This window comes from Squalius cephalus (assembly GCF_949319135.1).
Source record: "Squalius cephalus genome assembly, chromosome: 16".
Lineage (NCBI taxonomy): Eukaryota > Metazoa > Chordata > Actinopteri > Cypriniformes > Leuciscidae > Squalius > Squalius cephalus.
The window spans coordinates 19,863,669-19,884,381 of NC_137137.1; the positions used below are offsets into that span (position 1 = coordinate 19,863,669).

General features: G+C 37.4%; 1 protein-coding gene across 4 annotated transcripts in view; it reads left to right on the forward strand.

Annotated features, from left to right (window-relative positions):
* The window catches only part of ncor2 (nuclear receptor corepressor 2), a 117,882-nt gene that overhangs the window by 37,632 nt on the left and 59,537 nt on the right, over nucleotides 1-20,713 (forward strand). For all 4 annotated transcript variants that reach the window (XM_079896701.1, XM_079896703.1, XM_079896702.1 and 1 more), the window contains exons 2-4: nucleotides 157-347; nucleotides 1,258-1,388; nucleotides 15,108-15,285. In XM_079896701.1, the coding sequence (XP_079752827.1) occupies nucleotides 252-347; nucleotides 1,258-1,388; nucleotides 15,108-15,285 (405 nt within the window). In that variant the 5' untranslated portion in view covers nucleotides 157-251. The remainder of the gene's footprint in view (nucleotides 1-156; nucleotides 348-1,257; nucleotides 1,389-15,107; nucleotides 15,286-20,713) is intronic.

A 20,713-nucleotide genomic window follows, 5' to 3' on the forward strand; every position in this document is an offset into this window, starting at 1 on the left:
TCTTTCTCACTTGTGATCAAACTCTCAGTTGCCCTTCCTTGTTGTTTTCTTAAATTAGGTGCATTTAATCCCCAGGAGATTGTTTTTGTGTCAATAAATGTTATTATTATTGTTATTAACAATTCATCTACCATGCTTTTCTCTTTTTCCTTCCAGGTCTGTGACTGCCAGGAGTCAACACCCCATGATGCACAGCATTTGTGACAAGACCACACCCACTTTTAAAGTGTAGAGGAAGTTGCATCGTCAGCATGTCCTCACACCCTCAGCCAGTGCCTCAGGGGCGGAGGGCTGTGGACTCTCGTCACCTTGCTAGTTCTGTACCTCTGCAGCTGAGAGCCCATACGGTACTGCACTTACTGGCTACAAAACAAAAACTTGAAAATCCTTTTTTTTTGTGTGTGTTAATTTCTTATCCAAAAAAAAAGCATTATTTATCACTAACAAGTTACCTCTGTCATTTTTGACCATTGAGCTAAAAAATGTTACGCTGTTATACTGTATGTTATAGTAATCTGTGTCTGTGGCTATTATACACCCTACTAAGCATGCACACACTTTTGCAACGTACATATAGATCTGAACATTGACTTGGTGTTTGGCTCAAATTTGCTAACAAAGGATTATCTTGCTTAGGATATGACCTGTTAATCATGTGAGATTTGACCCTCAGCCAACATCTTCACTCCGCAGATTACCGTTTGCTCTTATTAACCCCACTGACATCTAGATCAGTGGGACTCAACCCTAGCCAGTAAAGTAGAACACTTCCTCATCCAAACCTTTGTTCATGTTGGAATATGTCCTTTGTCGGACACAAAGCAGATGTTGTTTTCGTATTCCATTTGACTCCAAAAATTGGTCATTCTTAATATTAGTCTTAATAAAATTTAGCCTAAACTAGCAATATAACTAGTAACTGTGTAACACTTCAGAGTTTGAGACTCTTTATTAAAGTTTATTGTAATTGATGGATTAGCCTAGTTTCTGTAGTAGGTGCATGACTGATATGACGTGAGCAATTTCATGCTAAAAGTAAGACTTTAAGCTGTAACTAAAGGGCTGTATGATATATTTAAGCATTGGGTTGAGTTCTGAGATTTTTTTTCTCCCCTTTTTTCATGTTGTAAGGAGCATGATTAAATCTGGAAACATTTCATTTAATGTAGAAAAGTATCATATAGCTTATACTTCAGCTAGTCATATTTTTCATGCAATTTTATTTTCTGAGTTTGTGAAATGTGTTGTTCATTTTAGGATGTTGGTGGACTGGTGGACTACCACCCTCACGCTCGGGACTACGGCTCCCATCTGCCCCATGGATCCCTTTCCCAGCCTCACCGCCGTAGACCATCCCTTCTGTCTGAATTCCAGCCAGGCAGTGAAAGGTACACACACACAAACAAACAAACATTTTGTGGCTGTCACAGTTGCTTCGCATTGAGATCTTGTCTATTCAGTCCTGTCCATTTATGGCTGTGACCACAATGACCAAAATAGAGGGGACTTTCACTCTCATTCAAGATGCTGCTTTAGGGAAGCATTTAGTAGTACTGGACATAAAGTCCTGTTTTGTCACTGCCCATGTCAGTTTTACTCTGCATTCTTGGCTCAAGGAGGTGACTGAAGTAGTCTACTGCTGTTATGTAATGCTTATGCAGTGACACTGTAGAATGTCACCTTCGATATGAGTGGATGAATTTTCTTTTAGCGTGGTCTCTGAAGTGCTACTCCAGTGGGAATGGCTGTGCAATCCTATCAAAGAAGAAGCCATATTAGTTATTTAGTCTGCATATGTTACCATAAACATTCTCAAACCAATAGTTTTTAAGTTAAGTGAGTTAGTTTTTCACTTAAGCTTGGGACACACCAAGCCGACGGTCGGCCGTCAGGCAATTTTTGTGCGTCGGCCGACTAAGTTTTCTCAGTGTGTGCCACACGGTTCCGCACAGTCGGCTGAAATTGGTCCTCGTCTGCTTTTTTCCGGCCGATTCGACATGTTGAAGCGGTGTCGAGCCGTCAGTGAGAGAGAGAACTCTGATTGGTTGGTCAGCTTAGTGAACGAGTCAGTGCACGAGAATAATAGCAAAAAAAACAAAAAAACAGTCAAAACGGTACAGATAGAAGGCTGTTCTAATGTTAGGTCATCTTACCTTAGTGTTTCTTGGTGAATATTTCAATATTAACATGAGCAGAGTGGAATAAAGAAAGCGTTTAGAAGTATTGATATTCTAAATGGTAAGCACATCTACAACCTGCAGCGTCGGTTTCCCCTTTTTGAATGACGAATATAGATGAATATATCTTCAGAAATAGACAGTTGTCTCATTTACACACAGGCGCAGAACGCACATTCTAGCTGACAGACGGCTGTAGTTCTCTCGGTGTGTTCAAGTGCAGTTTTTTTCCCCCGACGCGAGGCGACAACACAGTCGGCTTTCATCAGCGCTAGTTCTTTGGCGTCGGTTTGGTGTGTCCTGGGCTTTAAAGGCAACATGAAATGAAAATTTACCCTATTTTCTAAATGGTTGTTATTGATCTGGTGAAACGACAAACTTCCCTCTGGTGATGTATGCCAGACTTCTTTAATCATTTAATCCAATCAAACCCCGCCACTTTCTTAAGGCCCGGGTATTCACTTCAGCATGTAGATTGTATGAGTAAATTAATCCACACAGATTATAAAATCAAATCAATAATTAAAAATTTTTTCTGGGAGATGCAATTTCACAAACACCGTGAGTGTTCAGCGGTGCTGCTTCGTCTTCTCTTTCTCGTCTCTCAAAATAGGTTGCACAATGCAAGCGTCAAGCGATACTACACTCTCGCGTTTAAGAGTCGGGACATGACGGAATTATCGCTTGCACAATCGACCAGCATTGCATCGTAACTAAAGTTTATCATTTTCCCTTTTTAAGTCTTACCAGTTTAAACATTCAAGCAATTTTAAAATATTCAGTACTCGCGCTCTCTGAGAGATGGTTTTCTCTGCGTGCACACAAACAGCTCGCCAGTAACAAAAGTTCTTTTTCGCTGATTATATTGCTCTAACAGGAAAAAACGTGCAAAATTGTGTCAAAATTCTGGTCTTGGTTAGTATGCTCGTAAACACAGTCGGCTATGTCTTACTGTAAATAAGCATATATTGTGTGACAGACAGTATAATGAAAACAGGAATGGATCCGTGCTCTAGCTCTTAAAGTGACATCAGCCATATTTGTCTGTCTTTACTGTTGTTGTCAAAACAACAAAAGATAGCTTTAATTGTAAGGAACCAGGATTGATAGCCTATGTATATAATTTAGTCAGGACTAAAAGACTATCCAGTGTTATTGTACATTTGAATACTTTATTCAGTTTCTGAATGCTAGTGTTAGACCTAACCAAAAACCCTTCTCGGTAACACTTTATTTTACGGTGCCCTTGATACAGAGTAATTACTTAATTAATTACTTAGTAATAGACTTTGTAATAACATGTAACAAAATGTACTTAACATGTAACTAAGTTATGGAACAGCCTGTACTTACAGATTGTAATTACGCACATGTAATAGGCAGCTACTGTTACACATGTGTAACAAGCCGAGTCTGTTACATACGTGTTACGGACTTGGTACACTGTAATTATGTAAGAAAGTACTTAGTATAACACAATGTAACAACAAGTACTTAAATATGTTAGGCTATAAGGTCTGCAGTTACACATGGTAAATGTGTATGTTCTGTAGCATTACTTGTATGTAACATAAAATAGTGTAAAAAAGTGTATCAAGATTGTACTTAAGTGCACTTCCTTTGTATCTACATATGTTATCCATCTGAATGAACCCACTAGTTCATAGCTTAAATACATGCATTAGCTTCCTAATTACATTGCAATTACAAAATATTACACAGGTATAAGCTACGTAAAATAAAATGTATCAAGAATGTACTTAAGTGTACTTTGTGTATACATACCTTATCCATCTCTGCCTTACTTTGATTTAACTCACTAGTTCACAGCTTAAATGCATGCAGTAGCTTCTTAATTACATTGCAATTACATTGCAATTACACAGGTATAAGCTACGTAAAATAAAGTGTATCAAGAATGTACTTAAGTGTACTTTGTGTATACATACCTTATCCATCTCTGCCTTACTTTGATTTAACTCACTAGTTCACAGCTTAAATGCATGCAGTAGTTTCCTAATTACATTGTAATTACATAATATTACACAGGGATGAGCTACGTAAAATAAAGTGTATCAAGAATGTACTTAAGTGTACTTTGTGTATACATAACTTATCCATCTCTGCCTTAGTTTGATTTAACTTACTAGTTCACAGCTTAAATGCATGCAGTAGTTTCCTAATTACATAATATTACACAGGTATAAGCTACGTAAAATAAAGTGTATCAAGAATATACTTAAGTGTACTTCATGTGTATCTATAAACCTTATCCAACTCGGCTTGTTACACATGTGTAACAGTAGCTGCCTATTACATGTGTGTAATTACAATCTGTAAGTACAGGCTGTTCCATAACTTAGTTACATGTTAAGTAGGCTACATTTTGTTACATGTTATTACAACGTCTATTACTACTTAATTAATTAAGTAATTACTCTGTATCAAGGGCACCGTATATTTTATTCTGTTGTATTTGTGCTACTTTTTTCAATTTAATTCAAAGATTGAAATCAAGCTTCCTTGTGTTGTGTAAACTCTTAACAAAATTACCCCATTGTAAAATGCAATGAGTGAGCAAACATTTAAGTGAGATAAATGTAATAAAAACCTATGCTAAATGCTAAAGTGTTTGTGTGTGGGTAAGATGTGTATGTCTGCTCTTCCCCACGCGGAAATGTTTGCTTGCTTTTTTGATGGTCATTGAAATGAAAAACAACGAGTGCAAATGAAAATCTCGTAGCACACACAATCACATCTTGTGCAGTTCAAAATAATTTTTATGGAGTAGTAAGGCTGCACAATATGAATCAAAGGATCGAATGCACCTGGATCAATTGTAGACCTTTTTTTATTTTGGTCAAGTTTTGACTGTGTAAATTGTGGCCTGCCTTTGGTCTTTTAAAGACATAAGCCTTTTTTTGTTGTTTTGTGATGACATAAGTGATAGGGGTTGAAACAGTGTTTTGTGGTCTAATCACCTTTTATCCTCTGCAGAACGAGAGATAATAAGGGATAGAGGGAGATCAAAGCAACATGGATGGAACAGAAAAGGGTTGGAAAGTGTGCTAGTGAAAGAGTGAGATGGAATGATGGTAGAGGGAGAAAAGGAGAGACAGAGAGCATGGCAGCAGTACAAGAGCAAAGTTCCTCTACAATAGTTCAAACGCTCAGCACGCATGATCTGTCCTCAATTCAGAATGAGGTCAGGGGCCAGTTAAAGCTCTCTCTGTGTCACTCTCTTGTCTGTGTGACTGTGTGTATGACGAATTCTGCCTGCAGATCAGATTATCTTGCCCTCTCACAGAAAGAGAGCGAGAGCATGGATGGAAGCTGCAGTGTGAAATGATAATGTAAGTGCCAAGCACCTATTGAAATTGGTTGATTTTGGTTTTAGTGTTTCAGTATTTTTCCTCTAAACACTGTTTCACAGATTGTGTTTTGCTAATGTACATGCTACCTTTGCTTTGGTTTAGATTAGTTCCACCAGTGAACCCACTAGTGAATTCACCAGTGCAGATAGACAAACAAACTTGAACACACTTCAATTCCAGACACAAACACACCAGGGCTTTGATGTGATCCTGTCACTCTTTTCTTCTGTTCCGTTGGAATTATGATATTTTAATTAGGGCTGTGACGATTACCACATTCCCGCAATACCACAGTAATGAGATGCCTACCGCGTGGTGAGGTCATTAGCGCAAGGTTTTTTTTGTTGTTGTTGTTTTTTTTGCAGATAATGTTCAATTAAATACACAAACAAAGGCATACAAGACAAAAGCTTAACATAAACAGCTGGAGTTAGATTTTAATTGCAAGTGCTTATAGCAATACTTCTCTTATGTGGTGTAGGCTATAAGTTACAGTTAATGGCGCTAGCAGCCAGATGACATTATTCAAACAGAACATTGGTGACTGGCAAAAGAAGAGAAAGCTACTGAAAGAACAAGCCGAGCTCAACATGCCCCAACATTGCTTAGTTCTGGTGAGTTGGGCTAAACTTCAATTCCTATTTCTTTAGACATTGTTTTTCGGGTAACAGTCCAAACGCAACTTGTTGAAACTTTGAATAATTTATTGTACAAAAAATGGGTTACAAACGATGACAAAAACTGTTCCATAATAACTATTAAACTCAAAAGATATCGAAAAAAACAAAGTTATAGAAATAAATATTATTTCATGTTATTGTTGTTAATATGTTTATTAGCCTGTGTTAATAATTCAAAATTTTCAACTCAAAAATGAAACGAAATAGCCTATTGCATCATCCCATAAATAACTGGGCAAAACTTATGGATAGTAGGGATGGCCATTTTAAGCAAAAATAATATTCGATGATCGCTGGGAATTATTTGATTTTTATTCGAAAATCACACCTCCCCCCCACATGCTCACCGGTAAAACTGCGTTTGCTCAAACCCCGCTCCGACATTAAATTTCTCTGTACTTTACTATACGTGTTGTAGCCATTAAAGAAAACGCATTTAGTTCCACATTTATGTTGAAATAATATGTTTTTTTTTTTATTTAATCTATGTTGATTTATATGAAAAGTGAACAGCATGAGTAAGATAGGATCATAAGATGGGCAATATATCGGGAGACATGTGGAGTGGGTCAGACATGATTTTGACCACTTCATTTAAGTTTTGTTTTGTAGAAAACCCTTCTTTAAAGTGAATTTCATTTAGCATAAATTGTATCTTAATTTGAATCAATGTTTCATAAACAAATTGCCAAATTTAATAAATAAGAAGCAAATATAGCAGGCAATATAATCAGGACATGGAGGCACCGACGCGATCACTTGCTTGCTGGGTTGGAGCAGTTAACTGCCTAACCGCGTGATTTGTTGCTTGCTAGGAAAAAGGGTAGTCTCGCGTAGCCAGACCTTCAGACTGACGGCAGAAGGTCTGGACTCTATCACAGCTTTTCTTGGCCAAGGACCGCCCAAGAGGACGTTTGACTGACATGTAACGCAACCAATCACAGTTAATTTTGTTCCGCATCATGTTTAGGGGCATGAAAATATTATGTCGATGTCTCTACAATAACAGACCGGTGTGCATCTAATAAATTATTCATTCAAGAACGTGCTAGTTTACTGCAACAACGGAGCCGCGAACTTAACATACTGAAGTCCAGCGTTATTTTGATCCTGGTATGCGCTCATTGTCAAGTTGTAAACACAATGGCGTTCTTCCATTTTGGATTTTGGGATCACGCATTTGTTTCCAGGCGGACTGTTAAAGAACGCGACACACGCGTCTCGCGGACATCCTGTAGAATTCAACAAATCAGATCGCAACTTCGAAACTCCTGAAGTGTTTGCAGAAAAGTGTACCATATGCATCAGATGGGCGTGACGTCTGAGGCTGAGACAAGAAAAAGGGGGGTTCAAGTCTCTGCCCTTTTTCAGAATTAATCAAAAGTGCCCCTCTCAAACAAATATCAAAGATAATATTGTGGTCAATAAAACAAAATGCATTTGATTATAATTAACATGACAATGTGTAAAAAACTTCAAGTTTTTGTCAGTCTGAGGTGTCGTTGCCAAAACGCGTTGCTATAGGTTGCGTGCGTCACTTGCGTGTGTCTTGCTTCGGACTTGACTGAGGGGGTCAGTCTCCATTTTCGAGGGTCTAAAAACCGTAGTGTGGACTGCAGGCGTAACTGTAGCAAAAGTTATGCGTTTTAAAACGAAAATGCACTAGTGTATATGGCTCGATGGCAGGAAAAAAATAAACCAAACTTTTTTTAATAATCAAAGGTAGTGTGTCGATTCAGTTAAAAATCCACTTATTACATATTTTAAAATATTACATAATTCATTGATGCCTGTTTGTCATGTATAATACACCGACCAATCATCATCTGGCACAAGAAGTTAACGTTTTATTGGACAATGTGAAGTGGAGCGGTAATTTTCTGGTCATTCATAAATCATTCGAAAATTACATGGACTGACGAATTTACATTTATGAAGCGATCTGAATCTGCGTCGTTGAAACAATGGATGTTAATTGACTACAAAGCACTGCACAAAACCAGCACCAAAAGTAGCATTAATGGTAAGTTATTATTCGAGTCTCTTGTATTTAGTCTATGTATATTTATACACCGTTTACCATTTGATCAAACTATCATAGTTGGTTTAATGATGCCCAGGCGCCACCTACAGGCCTATCATGTGAAGTGTAGGCTGACAACAACAGGCGAAATGGTGACGTGAAAGGACTTTATTATTTTGACATTTTTGATAAGTATGCAGCAATAGTATGATCATGATCCTTCAGAAATCATTCTAATATGCGGATTTATTATCAATGTTGGAAACAGACAGTTGTGCTGCTTAGTTTTTTTGAAACCTATGATAGTTTTTTCAGGATTCATTGATGAATAAAAAGTAAAAAAGAACGGCATTTAAGGCTACAATGTAATTTTTTTCGCTGCTAGGGGTCGCTAACCTCTTATAATAACAAAGGCGAAAATTGATGACGCAGTGAATAAGGGGAATCATGGAACTTGATCTTATAATTTTAATGGAAAATAATGTTAATGGATGAGTGAATACATTCATGTTTTTTAACATGACTGTGGTATGAAGCAGGTCGCGATCGCTAATGAGAGACAGATATCAGCGCCACACGCGAGTCCTGCAGATATAAAGGAATGAGGACATTTCTTTCTACCGAACTACCCGCAAGTGCTGAATTACTACTCAAACTTGTCAGTTTATGTAACAAATTGAAATTGTGAGGTAACGCAGCGCTGTTTCACTAGGTCTACACTATCACACTAAACTGCATTTGAGTGTGTTGAAAGTTAAAATGTTATTCTATGTGTTAGTTTGTTGGCTGTATGAGACTAGCAGTAAGATAGATCAACATTAGAATAACATACTGATCATATTGTAACATTTCATCATGTTGAGCTTTATAACATTGATTTGTTTTATGTACATTTGCTCACCTGTCTAATAAAGTACATGCAAGAGAGGCGCCTCTGTCAAGTCGAAGTTTGTTGCGGACGTGGAGCTCTCGGCATCTCGAAAACGCCACGCCGATATTGATCCTCGTTTTATTTCTCTTTTTGTCCTAAAGTCTGTTTGCCATGGTCCATAATGTTTGAACGAAACAACAACAGCGCGTGCGTGCCGCTAGAGACGTTACACAGTTTGCCACGTCTATCGCCATGCGGCCATGGTTACTATGGCAGTACAAGTGGAAACCAGGGATAACGCGGATATTATGTTATTGACAGGCGACAAGTGACAAGGGACCGGCTCTATTTAAAATTGTGAATTTCTCTGAATTTACAAATTCTTTGAAACATTTAGGATAACGTAAGTACACAATTGAAAGAAATGTATAACACTGTGCAAGTGGTTTTTGGATATTTTGATTAGTGATCGACCGATGTGTCGGTTTACCGATATTTTTCCCGATATTTAAGCATTTTCCCATAATCGGGTATCGGTTTTGTAATATCGGATTCGCCGATAAACGGCGCCATCTTGTGGCCGTTTCGAGAATTCCGCAATTGCAGCCCGCGTCTGAGGAGATCAGTCAACAACAACTCTGTGCACAGGTAAAACATATGTTCTGCTTGCTTTGCTTTAATTATTCAACTTTATTTAACATAACAGACATGCAGAAATGAGATTTGAGACATGAATGCCTGATATAGTTTATTTATGCAGCTTGGTTCTAAAAAATTGAGACGAACTCATGAGTCACGTAGCGAAATCCGGCATGTCCTGCCCCAATAAAGACGTAAATTTACATGGATTAAATAAAACAGACATGAATGAGTGAATGTTGAAAATAAAAGCGCTGAATTTTATTCTCTATCTGTTGTATTTGCTCACCATTAGTCTCGAGAAAAAAGTTCGTTCATTCATATTGCTGAGCACTCACTGGGTTGATGACCAGGAATGCTCAAGCACGGCCACTGAATGAAACTTTTGACAAGATTATCTTGTTTAAACATCCTAGATTATATTATCATTTACTACATAGCAATTATTTCGCTAATACACATCTAAATATACCGCTTTGTGGAAATTAATTATTTATTATGTCCACGCGCGATCGCGGTTGAGTAGTTCTGTGTAAAATAAATGCATAGATAAACAGCACTTTGTCAGTTGGCATTTCATGATCTAGATTCAATCTAGATCATGAAATGCCAACTGACAAAGTGCTGTTTATATAGTCTCGAAAAAAATGCTAATACACATCTAAATATACTGCTTTGTGGAAATTAATTATTTATTATCTCCACGCGCGATCGCGGTTGAGTAGCCTAAGTTATAGTTCTGTGTAAATGCATAGATAAACAGTACTTTATCTATGCATTTAGGATTTCATTAATAACATACTAGTTGGAAAATGCAAATATGCTGTTTTGTTTGTTACTTTCCTGACAATGTTATATTCCAGCTAATATTATTCAGTGAATTAATATTACCCAGTGAATTATTCCTCACTCTTTAAACCTATTAAACGGCACATAAACCTTCTAAAACTGTTTAAAATAAATTACATTTCAATACAAAATACAATACAAAAAATACCTCCAACATGTGGAACCACTTAAAGATACATCACTCAACTATCTTTGAATATATGTTAGAATCATTTTTGTGCTTTATTTTTTACCTCATCAAAGCTTTTATTTTTAAACAAAGACACTTAGTAACAGTGCACTTTATTTTTTGGACTCAGACCCCTCTATTTATTTGTGTATAAATATAAAGTTTTTTTTACATATGCAAGGAGGGAGTGATTGTTATAAATAAAATTGTTTGTTCAGTTCATTTGTGTTGTAATAATTGTGTAAAAAACAGAAGTATAACAGTAAATAAATATCGGTTCTGCATATCGGTAATCGGCACATAAACATGCAAATAATCGGTATCGGTTATAAAAAATCAATATCGGTCGATCACTAATTTTGATACAAAATTCTTGCATATTGTACCTTTAATTAAAATAGAAATTCTTTACTATCATTTTTTTAATCAATTTAACACACCCTTGCTGAATAAAAGTATTGATTTATAAAAAAACAAAACAAACAAATGACTGACCCCAATCTTTTGAACGATAGTGTATTGGTACAAAACATCTTATTTGCTTACATCTTACATCTTATTTGCTAGCATTTTTTAATTATATATATCTGTATGAAATTGGCCATCCTACTTTCTAGCTATCAGTATTGATATCATCTATTATAGAAACCATATTGTTTCAGTTTCAACAATTTGATGTAATAATGGTTATTCACACAATGCAAGTTCAATCAAAACCAATTCCAATGTGACTTTGGTTCTTTGAACTGTCTGACTCTGATTCCAGGCCAGGATTGAGCAGTTGTGTGTGATTATGTAATAAGGAACGCGGTCTGACATCTTTTCCTCTCCTCGCTTCAAATGCTCTTAAAGTGTCTTGTTTTGCCTGTAGTATTCATATATCATTATAATGTTCCTGCTCTCTGTTTCATTGTCTGTGTGGTGTGGTACTGGCACGCACGCATGCATTTACGTCAGCCTTTGTTTGTATTAATCACGCTCTGTGCTGGAGTCTGTGTGTACTGTTTATTTAAGCTGGGTAGACCATGTAATTGATATGAGGGATACACCCATTCTTGTTCTCAACGGAGTACAATCCACATATTTAGGCACACCCATTTATACACAAGCGCTATAGTTTTAAACCTCAGTTGTCTAGTTTGTCTTAATAATCTTAATGACCTTATTTCACCTCTAATTGTTTCTTACTTATTTAAATGCAAAGTATGTGCAAGATATTGTTGATATTAGTTTTTATAAATGTATAACACAGACAGTCTGCAGTGTGCGTGATCTGCGGGGAAACTAATGCGGATGTGTAGATGTCTAGGGGTATTGCATGCATGTGTGTATTTTAGTGTGTTCATATGTGTCTGATCTCTGGCTTTGGCACAGGATGGGAAAGTCTTTTTAAGCTGTGTGTGTGTGTGTCCATGTGGTTTTAGTGTGATGTGTACTATTGCCGTTTAGGGTTATTGGGTTTATGTGTGTATGTGTTTGCTCTTGATCAGTCTGAGCTACAGGAAGGCCTGTGAACCACTTGATCACACAAAGTACAGAAAATCACCCCATTAGTGCCTCAATCAAAATGCGTACGTGTAGGGCTGCACGATTAATCAAAATAAAATATAAGTTTGGGTCGCTTAAGTTATAACGTGCATTTGGGAACTCAATATGCGGCAACCATAAGTAATGTCATTTTACAGTTGTACTGTTCTCTCAGTGGGGTGCTGTTCAATTATTACTTGGTTTCTTTTTTGACTGTGAAATATTACAATAGTACTGTCTTATTTAAATAATAATAGTAATAATAATAATAAAAACATATTATTCTTTTTATTATCATATCAATATATAATCACAAACTTTGGTCTGGGATGAAGCATTGGCATCCAATCACACTCAGTATTATTGCTGCGTTGTAGAATCAGATATAACACAGGAAGGACAGATGTTTGGTTGACTTAAAGCGAGAACAAGAGATGTGTGTATGTGAGATTGATGTGAATAATGTATTTGTGTGAGGTTCAAGCATACTGGTTCAAGGTTTCCTCTTATATCGCACAATCTTTCCACCACCATCAAGGTCAGTTCACTACTCGCACTCTTGTGTGAAAAGGCTCACTCCTGTACCAAGCACCGCAAGGCACTGTTGCCTCCAGCACTCAAACATTGCCATGGTTATACTCATCTTTGGTCCGAGAGGCCTGTACTTATCCGATGATTTGTGGAGTAATTGCAGAGATCATGACCTGTCCTGCCTGGCCTTGTATTACTGGTTGTTTCATTGGACCCATCCTTAATGGATGTCTAGTGCTGGTGATAAGTGCTGGTTCATACAGTGAGGAAAATAAGTATTTGAACACCCTGCTATTTTGCAAGTTCTCCCACTTAGAAATCATGGAGAGGTCTGAAATTGTCATTGTAGGTGCATGTCCACTGTGAGAGACATAATCTAAAAAAAAATCCAGAAATCACAATGTATGATTTTTTAACTATTTATTTGTATGATACAGCTGCAAATAAGTATTTGAACACCTGAGAAAATCAATGTTAATATTTGGTACAGTAGCATTTGTTTGCAATTACAGAGGTCAAACGTTTCCTGTAGTTTTTCACCAGGTTTGCACACACTGCAGGAGGGATTTTGGCCCACTCCTCCACACAGATCTTCTCTAGATCAGTCAGGTTTCTGGGCTGTCGCTGAGAAACACGGAGTTTGAGCTCCCTCCAAAGATTATCTATTGGGTTTAGGTCTGGAGACTGGCTAGGCCACGCCAGAACCTTGATATGCTTCTTACAGAGCCACTCCTTGGTTATCCTGGCTGTGTGCTTCGGGTCATTGTCATGTTGGAAGACCCAGCCTCGACCCATCTTCAATGCTCTAACTGAGGGAAGGAGGTTGTTCCCCAAAATACAGTGTAGATACAGTGCAGTCGCCCTGTCCCATGTGCAGAAAAACACCCCCAAAGCATGATGCTACCACCCCCATGCTTCTTGGGATGGTACTCATCATTCTTCTTCCTCCAAACACGTTTAGTGGAATTATGACCAAAAAGTTCTATTTTGGTCTCATCTGACCACATGACTTTCTCCCATGACTCCTCTGGATCATCCAAATGGTCATTGGCAAACTTAAGACGGGCCTTGACATGTGCTGGTTTAAGCAGGGGAACCTTCCGTGCCATGCATGATTTCAAACCATGACGTCTTAGTGTATTACCAACAGTAACCTTGGAAACGGTGGTCCCAGCTCTTTTCAGGTCATTGACCAGCTCCTCCCGTGTAGTTCTGGGCTGATTTCTCACCTTTCTTAGGATCATTGAGACCCCACGAGGTGAGATCTTGCATGGAGCCCCAGTCCGAGGGAGATTGACAGTCATTTTTAGCTTCTTCCATTTTCTAATGATTGCTCCAACAGTGGACCTTTTTTCACCAAGCTGCTTGGCAATTTCCCCGTAGCCCTTTCCAGCCTTGTGGAGGTGTACAATTTTGTCTCTAGTGTCTTTGGACAGCTCTTTGGTCTTGGCCATGTTAGTAGTTGGATTCTTACTGATTGTATGGGGTGGACAGGTGTCTTTATGCAGCTAACGACCTCAAACAGGTGCATCTAATTTAGGATAATAAATGGAGTGGAGGTGGACATTTTAAAGGCAGACTAACAGGTCTTTGAGGGTCAGAATTCTAGCTGATAGACAGGTGTTCAAATACTGATTTGCAGCTGTATCATACAAATAAATAGTTAAAAAATCATATATTGTGATTTCTGGATTTTTTTTTTTTAGATTATGTCTCTCACAGTGGACATGCACCTACGATGACAATTTCAGACCCCTCCATGATTTCCAAGTGGGAGAACTTGCAAAATAGCAGGGTGTTCAAATACTTATTTTCCTCACTGTATGTCTATGGGGATTCTCAGTCATCCATGACATTGTATTGTATTTTGTAGATTTTATTGGACAATGTTTATTTTTAGGCAGTGCAGCCTTTCCAAAATTTTGTTAATTAATGCAGTAATTATTAATTGCTAGTTGATGTTACACATTTAGTTTGACTTCATTCTGGTATGAAACACCCACTTTTTCATGATCCGATTAATTCCCAATGAATAAAATTAAGTCTTGCCCTCCTTATGAATATGAAGTGTCTTGTATTACTGGAATCATATTCACCCATCTGAGGTCTGTTGTGTTTTGTTGATGTAACTACTGTTAAATGTGAACTTAAGTGTGTGCAAAAATGATGAATCCACTTCGTCAACCTTTTCATCCTGACATTCTTTTAAAATTAGGTTAATCTTACCCATAATTCACTTCTCCTCCTGCTCTTTTCTTCCTCTACAGAGGTCAAGAGTCCCACATCCGATATGAACACATTTACCTGCAGGACCACAGCAGCCAATCAGAAGTGGAGTACTCTGAGATGAAGCGTCCTCGCTTGGAAATCGGGACGGATTCTCTTATTCGTCACTCAGCCCATCGTCAGCCCCTCACTGTGGGTGGAGCTGAGGAAATGGCAAAGGTCAGCAAATCTAATTTACAGACTGTTGTTAAAACCCAGATGCCAGATTAGTAACTATTGCTAATTACTGGATATTTCTGCCTTTGGCTGGAATCAAGATACCAGTGAATTGCCAATTACAGTCTACAACCAAGAACTTGTTTTAACTTTTTGTCTCAAATCTACACTACGACTCAAAAGGTTAGGGTCAGTAAGATCTTTTTTTTTTTTTTTAAATGAGTACTTCAATGATGCATTAAATTGCTTAAAGGTATATATTTGTTCAGTGGTTTTGTGTGATTGGCAGCAAGCACAATATGGCACACAATCTGGCTGAATCGTACACTTGCGGGGAAAAAACAAAATTCAGAATCTTGATGCATAGGAGAATAAGAAGCTTTAAAGTTAACGTTCTGGCTCTGAATCCTCAGGCTTGTGCATTGTGATTATTATGGGATAAGGCTATAGAAAGGATGCTGCATGCTGAACATGGATTGACTGTAGAGAAGAGTGATAATAAGTCTGTTCAGCAGATTATCACTTAGTCCATATTTATTGGCATCGTAAATCAGCTTGTCATTTTCTGTTGGCCTGAGTTTTTATCACCCAGTCAACACTGCCATTTACCACCACACAAGCCTGCTAAGAACAGCAGTGTTTCCCATACATTGATTTATCTGTGGTATCAGCACGTGATCACAGTGAATGAATGCAGTGAACTGTGCATGTGCTGAGTTTAGCTTGCATGAAGGAATGCAGTTACGCATTATTGTTCACATTTGCATAGTTGTCAATTACAGCATTTCACAGGTGTTTTCCACCAAAATAAAAGCTTGACTTCATTTTCTGTCAAAATAAAAGCTCGGTATGCCCCTGGACCCCCTTAGAGGGACAGAGGACCACCCACCAAAGTTTAACAAAAATCCTGTGGGAAACACTGAACAGATATGTGTGTCTAGATACTGTTTGGGTTGTGAGTGTCTAAAAGATAGCATCTTAGAGTGTTATGTCTGTATTAGCAGAATCTCTGACTTCTGACTCTGGCAGCTGTGGCTTTATTTGTTAGGTTGTGAGGGAATGAATATGTGAATGAATGTGGTGTAACGGTAAACGGCACAGGCAGATGTTTGGAATAACTCTGCAACATCTTAAGAACTCTCTTTTCTAGGTCAGGGGCTCTGTGAAGGGTGTTTGTGTAGGTGGAGTATATGCAGCCTCTTTATAACAACATACTGCAGCCTCACACCATGTGAGATTCATTTCTGGTGCTTTACAACTGTAGGTGTCACCAGACTGTATTAGGTTTTGCCAAGTGTACATCACATAGCCAATACTGAGAGTGTTTATTGACTGCTTGAGAGACTCGCACTATTCTCTTCCTCAGAGGAACAATAAGACTCAGGAGATGAGTCAAATTGTGCGTAAAGAGGCACGATGCTGTTGGCAAAAGTTTTAAAGCATTTGTGGCAGTGGTGCAACGTATCAGAAAACTCATGGTTTTTGAGTCAGGCCATCCTTAAAAATATTTTGGTTTGCAGTAACAGCAAAAAATAAAAAGGGCCGGTAGGTATGTCTATATATATTTTTTCAAGATTCAATGTAAAAAAAGAAAAAAGTAAAATTTTGGTCATGGTGATTACGTAGGTATGAATTTAAACAAATTTGCATATCGTGACGTCACTGACTGGGTCTTCAACCCGTGCCTTCAGGTGCACCATTGCAAACCTCATTCTGATGCAAGTTATATAGACCACAAACAATTTGAAATCTTTGTCAAAAAACATGTTTATTGCATTAATTCCAGCTGCATTCATTTGAAAAAAAAAAAAGAAATGAGGCAGAATCAAGAAAAAAGAAGCCACTAGATTTCAATGAAAGTGGATTTTCAGAGGGAAACAAATAAATCAAAATGACTTTAGAATTCACAAAATTCCTTCAGGTCAGTCGACGCGGTCACCGTTAGACTAGAGGGGAGATGGGATGGGAAAAGATCTGGGCACAGTTTTTCTAGAACTTCGTGCCAAGTTAAAGTGGCGTCGAGATGTTTTAATGCATTTTTAGATGTATTATGGTGCCCGAACCCGTATGACTTTGAACGATGACCGCGAACATTTTATTTACTGCAGCCGCAGCCATCATTACCAAGCGCGAACCATTGACAGTGAATGAAACGAAGCGAACGTACAGGACATAGTGTGACATGCGTAAACCAATGGTGTAAACATAATCATAGATGACGCCACGGGTTTTTATTTAAAAGAAAGAACGTAGCCTACGTTTGTATGTAGGCCTAGGCAATTTATATTCACAATACTTACTAAAATATAATTAATATTATTTTATTGCATTTGTATTAGTTGTTTGAAGAGTAAAAAAAAAACATTTGTCCGGTCTTAACGCAAGTTTACAACCGGCAAGTCATCGGACTAAAAGGAAAAATAAATAAATAATTGGGTCGGTCCTAAATTGACAGGGTCGGTCGGGTTACGGCAAACAAGAATATTTTTAAGGATGGCCTCACGGATAAGATAATTTTTCGGACCAACAGAAAGTTCAAACATTATTAAAGACAAGTGACCAGTCAGTAAAAAAAAAAGAACAAATACACTAATGACAAGCATAGATAAATACAATATAAGAAAGTTACAAATAAAGTAAGATCTAATAATAGTATTCAGGTACAGAAATGTAATAATTTAATGTAAAATAACACTACATAGTGTTTACTTTATAAACTAAATAAATATTTGTTAAAGCGGTCTTTAATATATATATATATATATATATATATATATATATATATATATATATATATATATATATATATATATATATATATATATATATATATATATATATATATATATATATATATTATTTTTTTTTTTTTTTTAATTTATTTGTACAAATAAATACAACAGAACAAAAATACTAATTAAATAAACATTGCTTTAAGTTTTTCAGGAACATGTACTAACAGTTGTATTCAGATAAGTTATAGCCTACAACAAAAACTGAATAAAGTAATCAAATGTAAAATAACACAGCATATCAGTGTACATTAAATATAGATTAATCCTTATTAAAGCTACAAATGTTGTTCATTCAAGAGCAGTGATTGATTTTAGATTTGTCTTTTATTGTTCGATTAACATGAATGACACAGACTAAAGCAGTAATTTGGGCTGCTGTCACTTTAAGACAGAATGCACGGATCCATTATACTGTTACACACGTTTTCTTTCTCAACTGTTTACTTTCACTTAAGACATAACTGACTGTTTACGACAAGGATACTTACCAAAATGGCATTTTAACATTTTTGTGTGTAGGCTATTTGACCACAGTATACTTTGCCTATGTGTATTCCGCTCTGTCTCGGATCTTGTGCACAGAAAGCCACCTGGGGAACAGTATCTCTTTCATGGCTTAATGCTCTTTTAATGACACTGTTTAATATCAGGCACGTCCTGCAGTTTAGCAACAGTAGACTGCATTTTACAACACTCACTTATTCGGCTGATTTGGATGTTAAGTTTGGCTTAGGGGAGGAATGAAACATCCCGCAATGTGACAGCAGAACAATAATCATTTTACCTTGATTATCTTGTTTTCATAATCGTTGGAAGCCAAAATCTAAATCGAAAATCAATTACATTAATCGCACAGCCCTACCCTTTATTGTGCATCTGAGTTTGTGTGTGCAGGATGACTAAGGTCTCTGTAATCACACCTCCTGCTTGTGGCGTGATGTAAAGGGCAGAATGATTACACCCTTAGAGCAAGCCTGTGTTAGTTGTGCTCTAAGGTCAGTGTGATCACGCTCTCAATCCAGAGTTGTTGTGCTGAGTTGTTATGACTTCCCCCTAAAGCTTTTGTCTATTTTTAGCAGCTATGACAATATGGGGCTTGCAGGCAGAACTGTGTGTGTGTGTGTAGGTGGAAACCATTGTGCAACAGTAATTAATTAGTAATGGAGCTGACCTAGATGTGACGGTTGAGTGATAGAGGATATTTACATGAGGATTTGAGCATGTTTGGGTGAGAGACAGGCAGTGGGACTTTTGAAAGGACACTCAAGTCAAAGTGGACTGAGGAGATCTCTCCCTCTCTTTATGTAAGAGCTGTCATACTCGATGACACTCATGAAACTGAGCGAGTGGAACTGAAAGCTCAGGGTGGGGAAGAGTCTCTCACACACACTATTGTGGGATGTGTATGCCATTTGCAGCATACCTGCAATGCACTGACAGGTGTGAACCAGCACATCTGTGTCTAATGGCTTGTTACAGCTCAGGGTGTCAGATGACTCGTGTTACCCTGACAGCCCATGATTCATAAACGTGTTATTGAGTCTGAGCTCAGAACTGGATTTTTCATGTTCTTCACGTCTTTTTAGATCGACTAATACTGATCTGTGCTGGGATTAGGGCTAATGTGGTCGATTCGATATCGATTCTCAATCTTTTTTCCGTATTTATTTCCGCAGACATTTAATATGATATCGTTATCCTTATCCTTACCCGACCTTATCTTTCTTTCAGCGCTTAACATGGCGGATGCAGGTGCGCTTTTCAGCGTGAAAGACGTTCAGTGATGCATTGTCACGAAAGTTTATCAATAGTGCGTTTTCACACCTTGTCAACTTAAGCAAGAAGACATGAAAGAGAACTTGAGTGCACTGTTTTTTTGTACCTGAAAACTGCTCGTACACCTACCTGAAATGCACTGATTATTTCATTTGTATCTTTGTTCTATTGTATTTTTTTATTTGTGCTATTGCTTGTGGTTGGATTATTTGTTCTTTTTTTTTTATTAATGACTGTTTACTTTATTAAATAATCGTTGAAATTTATATTAGTTGGGTAGGAGTTTTAGCTGTGGAATTGGAAAATTGGAATCGAATTGTTAATTTTCACTGGTATCTAAAATGTTGGTGTCATAACCTTATTTATTACAATATAAGGAGACATGAGTCAAAAATAACACAAACAATAACTATTTTATTCATTTATTATTTTGTGGCGGGGCCAGTGAAAATTGTACAATCGAATCGAATCGAATCGGGACATAGGCTAGATATTGATACCCAGCCCTACCTGGGATGAACAATCGATTCTGAAGTGCCACACGATCCTAGGTTGTTCTAGGTGGTTGATCGGTAGTTGTTTACCGGGCCAAGCCAAGGGCTCAGTCTAAGTCTTTAGATATGGCTCCAATCCAGTGAAAATCTATGGGATTTTACATTGTTGTACCGTCGGTAGGGATGGGTATCGTTAAGGTTTTAACGGTATCACTACTCTTACCGATACTCCTTATCGATCCGGTACTTTAACGGTATTCTTATCGGTTCTTTTTGTTCTATTAAAAAAAAGGGAAAAAAATCATTTAGAACATAATTAATATTGCTTTATATTTTGAAATGTTAAATAAATATCTATAGCAAAAG